A 6,857-nucleotide genomic window follows, 5' to 3' on the forward strand; every position below is an offset into this window, starting at 1 on the left:
GCTAAGGAGCAGCAGCAGTACAATAATAATATCATTAATACTAATACTATTAATATTAGTACTATGTTAATAATACAATAATATTGGGTAATATTATTATTGATAATAACAGCTACGGCCGGCGGCCGCATCTGCACGACTTTAGTCGACGCAGTCAAGTGAGCCAGGGTCAGCAGATATAGCGAGATAGAAGCTTTGGTAACGAAGGCAGCCATGCACGTTCAGCCCTGCTTGAGGAGGTAGCTGTCTTGTTCATACGTAGGAACATATATACATACAGACATATATACATGCGACCTCACAGAAGGGTGGACGACAATGATCGTACGGCGCGGCAGCCTACAATTATTATCCATGCAAATGCAACTACCCGTGCTGCTACCCCTACAAGTAGCACTGCTGTGCTGCATCTTATTACCACCGCCGTCAGTGGCCGCGCAAGGTAAATAATATATGCCTGCACTATGTATGTCCTTGCTTCGACTGTTCAGGCGGCCAGCAGGCAAGGGCTTCACTTACATACATACAGCCGCGGCCGCGGCCTTATCATACGGCTATCTAGCAAGTTAGCTAACCACTGCTGCAGCTACACATCGTACCAATTAATAAGCGAGGGGATAACAATTGTATGATGCCGTAACCCCATACATATGTCCGCCACGGTACATGGCGCAGCCAGGTCCTGGTCCAGGTCCCGGTCCCAGGACCAGATCTGCTGTAATCCAAATGCTCACATGAAGGTGCCACCTTCCTCATCAATCTTGCTGTTTGGTTCAAATGCCATGCGACCAACATTTCTGTGCTAGAACTGCGGTGTTTGTAAATACATGACCGGTCATGAGGCCTCATGCGTTGTCATGAGGCAACATTGACCAGGTCTATGACAGAAAACCCCCCATATGACCACATCCATGACCAAGTCGCTTCCCGAGTGTTTACTGCTTGTTACCTGGCTGACAGTAGTAGCTGGCCCCGCTGAAAAGGCCTCTCGAGATGCTGGTGGACACGCTTAGCGCGCACTTGTAGTTGTTATGTGTGTACCAGCTACTGCATCCCCCCCTTTGAAGGGATCCTGTATGTGTGTGTGTGTTACATGGTTGGGGGTGCGTGACCCCATGCCTGTAAAACTACCCATACGAGCCGAAGGCCCAAGGGCATCCGTCTCGGACCCTTACGGCCACATATACCACCAGCTTGTGCCTACCTTCACCTATCCTCGGGCAGTGGGTGACCAGTCCACGTCTCGTCATGTGTCGCTCTCACGTGCGTCTCGCCGTCTCAAGGCACAGAGACATTCCAGTCAGTTCAGCGACATATTGTCGCGGTTATTGGGCATTGAGTCACCTAACCCGATATTCCACCAAGCGTGATAGTTGGGGAATGAACCGACGACTTCAGGATTGAGAACTTCCACGCGGTCAAGATACTAAATATAACTGCTGGCTGCAGAAAAAGCCTCTCGAGATGCTCATAGACGCGTACTTATTTTTTTGTGTGCTGTACAGTGTACCGGCTGCTACACTACCTACACTACCTACACGTATGTGTACACACACGCACATCAGCATGCTTATTAACAGGCTGTGTGCCGTACTTCTTTTCTGAGCCATGATCCCCATTATTATCACCTGGGTGATGATGAGCTGCCACCTTCAATCCAACCATGCCCGCCCATCGTGTCCTCCATCCCCTCGCTCCAGGACCACTGCCGTCATCGCCACCACCCCCTCCCCCACCACCCTTCAACAACATCGCCATCGGGAAGACCGTATACGGGTCAACCCAGTTTTCCAGCCAATACGCTCCTGTCAATGCCATTGATGGAATCATTCCCCCAGCAGGCAGCAACAGCAGCACCTTCATCAGCGGCATCGGTAAAGGCGAATGGCTAGTGATCGACTTTGGTGAAGCGATGACCATCTCCAGTATAGCTCTATACCACCGCAGAGACTGCTGCGGCCATGAGGTGGTGAATGCTGAGTTCAGCCTTGGAGGTGTCGCCATTATCCCATCGGATCCGACCAACTACTTTTATAATTACCGTCTCGATAATGCATCATCCGGACCTGGCACGACTGGCGGCGTAATCCTCCTTAACCTCAACCCGCCTAGGACCGGTCGCACTCTTTTGGTTCGGAACCACAATTTCAACCTAACCCCTATAGCGATTGCGGAGCTTCAGGTTTACGGCATGCCTGCAGGTGATGATCTTGACGGACGGCATTATTCGTTGTTTGAGGACATGAGACGCGTTGGCTACTTGGACAACTAGCCATATATAGCCATGTATGGGTACGCATATGGCCAACCAAGGGTTTACACTCTCCTAGGTGGATTGGTAGGAAGCTGCTAACCTGGAGTCCTCATCAACACCGTGTCTTTACTTAACACTACGCGAGGATTGTGCCCTGCGTGGTGACGGTAGCCATCCACAAGCTTGCAATTGCACGTGAAGATTTACTGCAAGCCGTCATCACCGTTGTCTTACTGATTAATCGTCGTTGATCAAATGTTGTGGAATGGGTGAAGTTAATTTTCATCAATCTATCCCGCCACATATGATGCACGTGCATTGCCTAAACAGGGTTTAAACTATAACATGGTACGATTTATTATAGACCATTCTATAACATGAATCTCTGTCTAGATACGATCTCTTAATCCTATTTAAATAGGACTGTATAACAAATTTGTTATACGTACGATGGCTCTGCTGTCTATAAAACCCCAAAACGATTTTACCGATCGTCGTGACACAGTCTTCCATTAGTTTACAGACGACAACCCACCACACCATTCTTGCCACCTCTATATATGTTCAGCTTGCACGCTCCAGGTTCTGTACGGCGCTGGGTACGGTTTCGACTCCTCCACGCTGTCCACCAGTGACCAGCCCGACGAAGCGGCCTGCTGTCAGGCCTGCTACAGCAGCCCCACCTGCCGCTACTGGGACTATGTTCGCAGTAGCCGTGTGTGCCGCCTCAAGACCGACCAAGGGCAGTCAGGGCAGCTCATCCCTGGATTCTTCTACCCACATCAAGACCGGGTAGCGGGCGCGAAGAGGGGTATGTGCATATGTATGTACGTGTGGCGGTTAATCTAGTCAAGGAATATCGATACAAATCGCTGGGTGTAATACCCAATTTAATAACAGTAGTATACGTACTTTACATATTAACCCCCCAACAGTCATCAGAAGTCTACTACTACTGGACTACTTACAAGTTACAAGTTACAAGTTACAAGTTATAGCCAGTTCACATGCTACGTTACGTTGAAACTTTTTGGGTAAAAGTGGTCGGTTCGGACGTGGTAACGGTACGTTACCGGTAAAGTGGACGAAAAGTCTAAAGTGACCAGGGGGGGGGGGTCAATTTCGTCAAACGCTGACCCCTCGTACCGTTACTTGAAATGCGTCGCCAATTTCGCGAGTTATAACAAACGGCCAAGCCCAATCGCTTATAAAGACCACATACTTGACAAATTGTGCGCGCTTTGCACTCCGACTGAATTTCTAGTCACACCGCTGCCTTATATTATAAAAATGAACAAGGACAACGCCGCTCGTGTTGCTCGCCCGCGCACGACCCCTTACATAGCCAATATGTAACCCATTGTAGTATCAGGGCTGAAGCCATCCGCGAAATGGCAAGTCGGCCGCACTTCCGGCGGCATGGGCCGCGCCGCGTCAGCCCACACGCGCAAGCACTGCCATTGAGAATTGAACATATCCTCAAGGTTGTCAAAAATTTCATCCATAGCGGCCGCTAGGGCAAACGCCATCGCGGCTCGCGCGGGATGCAGTGCCATTGCAGTAGGCAGGGCTGCCAATAACCCGTCAATTATATATTGCGATTCTAAGGGGATGTGCTGAAGTTTTGGCCATTGAAAGACATAAAATGGAGATGGTTTACACAGCTCGCGCCAACGAACACAACGTCGTCGTAATGTCCCATGTGAACTGGGTGACTTTTTCAGGCCCACTTTTCCAAAAAAGTTTTCGCAACGTAACGTAGCATGTGAATCCAGTATTACAAGTTACAAGTTACAAGTTACAAGTGCTGCACGAGTTGGGGGGGGGTGTTCCGTCAAAGCCGGGAGGCCATTGACTATATGTATTGAAAGTAGATTACACTGTATAACTGACGGCGGTTTGGGTCCTGCCAAGTAGACCCCTCCTCAACCAGTCACCCGACATCCGTAGAGACAGATCAGCCATCACAACCATCTCAGGATGCGAAACTCAGTCCATCAAGTACACCTCATCTCCACACCTCGGCAGCGACAGTAAACCTAGATCTCCCGAACAATGTCGGGGGTCTGAGCAGAAATCGAGCCCAGAACCTCCATATACACAAAGGTGTCACCAGATCAGACCAGACTACTAGAGAAAATTTTGTCGGTCGGACTGCGAATTGTCAATATATGTTACATCCCATAACAACTTAGGGCAACAGTAGCTGTAGATAGTATGGCGCACATCTCGTCCATACGACGCTCCACCGGCATCTTAATTAAGAGGCCTTTTCAGCGGCCAGCCACTACACTTCTTATGGCTGCGTCTGGCTGAATAATGCTACAAGAAAAATCAGAACAACGACAAAGGGGGTGTTTCCACTTGGATTAAAAAGTCACGGATTAAGGTATTTTGGGCGTATTTCCAGTGCGGATTAAGGCCAGGGATTAACCCTCTGTCCTCCATCGATACTTGCTCAAACGGCTAAGTTGTTGGCAAAGTTACCTCGCCTTTTCAACCTTTGGTTCCCTTATGGAACAAAACTATGTGGTAAGCTCGTACCAAGGACTTCCGTGCCCTAATCCCTGGCCTTAATCCGCACTGGAAATGCACCCTTATAATCCGCACCAACCCGCCGCTAAGTCACGGGAACGTTTCATTGCACTGCGGAAAACGATAAGATATTTATCTATGCACTTGCAAGGTCAAGTCGGAGGCCCCAAGCCCGGGCCCGATGTGCCAGGCGTCCAAAGTTACATACGTGTGTTACAGCACTCGTGGAACGGACCTATCCTAGGATCCCACTTATCTGCTTAGTAATTACTTAGAGGCATCTTGGTACCAACTACAGCGATACTTACCAACGGCGATAAGAGCTTCGTATGTCGCAGCTCTACTAACTGCCTAACACACGAAGTAACTTAAATAACTTTTTTCTTATCTCACTAAAATAAGCAAGAATGTTACAAAAGCACTTGCAGCAACATATTTAGCTTACATCAGCCCTATGGGCCCCAGTGGAGACTGGTGGAGACGGCTGTCGACAAGGAGGAAAATAAGTACTGTGGTGGGCCGTGCGCTGCACTAGAGACTAACAAGACAAACTAGACTCCCACCCAAATGAGACAACGCAAGTCATCTAGACAGCCAAAAGCGCGACCAAAGAGAAGGCTCAGAACCCACAATCATCATTGACATAAGGCTGAGCCCCCAAAGACTCCAAGAATTCAAAAAAAATAAAGTAGAAATTGGTGATAAAATTGGTGATAGCCAATCGTCCATCGGTGACCGATCCCGTGTACATAACAACTTGCCTGATGCAATTCGCAAGGGGTTGTTGTAGTATCCTGGGTATCACGGGATTTGTCATCCGCCGATCGGTTCTTTCCTGCAAAAAGACGTGATACAACAGTCGTCTGTGAAACACTTTTATCGTTTACGGACCCAGCGTGCCCTGGTATAATAAATACGGACTATCCCTATCTGTTATCCTAGGATACGCATCTAACTTTAGACGACAAAACAGTTAGTTTGTAAACACGTACAACACAACACCAACATCAACAAAAACGTGTGTGTAATGCAAATGCATGCAGGTGTCAGCACTTTCTTCGGCCAGTCTGCAGTAATTAACTTTACGACGGATCCGAATGCCATTCAAATCTGGTCTGATCCTTACGCTTACTGCACCGGGGGGACTTGTCCACCGGATTACCAGTGCAAGTATTTCTACAAGTCCTACTACACACCAGATCCCGTTACCAACGCGAATTTCCATCTGGAAGCTGACGATAATGCTACACTGTTTGTGAACAGTATAAGCCTTCTTCCAAAAGCGTCAATTGTTAGGGTACTGACCTTCATTTCTGTCGACCTGCTGGCGGGCCACAACATCCTGGCCTTAGAAGCCTGCAACGACTGGGGCCCAAGTTGGGTATCAGGGACACTGTTCGCTCCGAACAATACTGTGTTGCTGCGTACTGATGAGACATGGGTTTGGACAGAGTCGAAACCACTGCCATTACCCCCAAGCCCGCCTAATCCTCCACAACCACCAAGGCCCCCACCGCCACCATCACCCCAGCCCCCCAGCCCGCCATCGCCGCCATCGCCCCAGCCCCCCAGCCCGCCACCGCCACCATCACCCCAGCCCCCCAGCCAGCCGGCGCCGCCATCACCCCAGCCTCCCAGCCCGCCACCGCCACCATCGCCTCAGCCACCCAGCCCACCACCGCCACCATCACCCCAGCCACCCAGCCCGCCACCGCCGCCATCACCCTACCCGCCCTATCCCCCATCACCCCAGCCCCCCAGCCCGCCACCGCCGCCATCACCCCAGCCTCCCAGCCCGCCACCGCCACCATCGCCCCCGCCACCCAGCCCGCCATCGCCGCCATCGCCACAGCCACCCAGCCCGCCCCCGCCACCATCGCCCCAGCCACCCAGCCCGCCACCGCCACCATCACCCCAGCCACCCAGCCCGCCACCGCCACCATCACCTCAGCCCCCCAGCCCGCCACCGCCGCCATCACCCCAGCCTCCCAGCCCGCCACCGCCACCATCACCCCAGCCACCCAGCCCGCCACCACCGCCATCACCCCAACCCCCCAGCCCACCACCA

The 6,857-nt window shown here is 51.0% G+C and overlaps 2 protein-coding genes across 2 annotated transcripts in view; both read left to right on the forward strand.

Moving 5' to 3' along the window:
* Positions 1-453: 453 nt before the first annotated feature.
* VOLCADRAFT_99431 (uncharacterized protein) lies at positions 454-3,103 on the forward strand (the record flags this gene model as incomplete). Its single annotated transcript, XM_002958156.1, has 4 exons — positions 454-565; positions 1,225-1,263; positions 1,701-2,201; positions 2,823-3,103. The coding sequence occupies 4 exons, from the start codon at positions 454-456 to the stop codon at positions 3,101-3,103; spliced, it is 933 nt and encodes a 310-aa protein (XP_002958202.1).
* Positions 3,104-4,768: 1,665 nt separating this feature from the next.
* The window catches only part of VOLCADRAFT_99432 (uncharacterized protein), a gene marked incomplete at both ends in the record, with an annotated part of 5,222 nt that continues 3,133 nt past the window's right edge, over positions 4,769-6,857 (forward strand). The window contains one exon of the mRNA XM_002958157.1: positions 4,769-4,786. Coding sequence (XP_002958203.1) covers positions 4,769-4,786 — 18 coding nt within the window. The remainder of the gene's footprint in view (positions 4,787-6,857) is intronic.

Source organism: Volvox carteri (assembly GCF_000143455.1).
Source record: "Volvox carteri f. nagariensis unplaced genomic scaffold VOLCAscaffold_87, whole genome shotgun sequence".
Lineage (NCBI taxonomy): Eukaryota > Viridiplantae > Chlorophyta > Chlorophyceae > Chlamydomonadales > Volvocaceae > Volvox > Volvox carteri.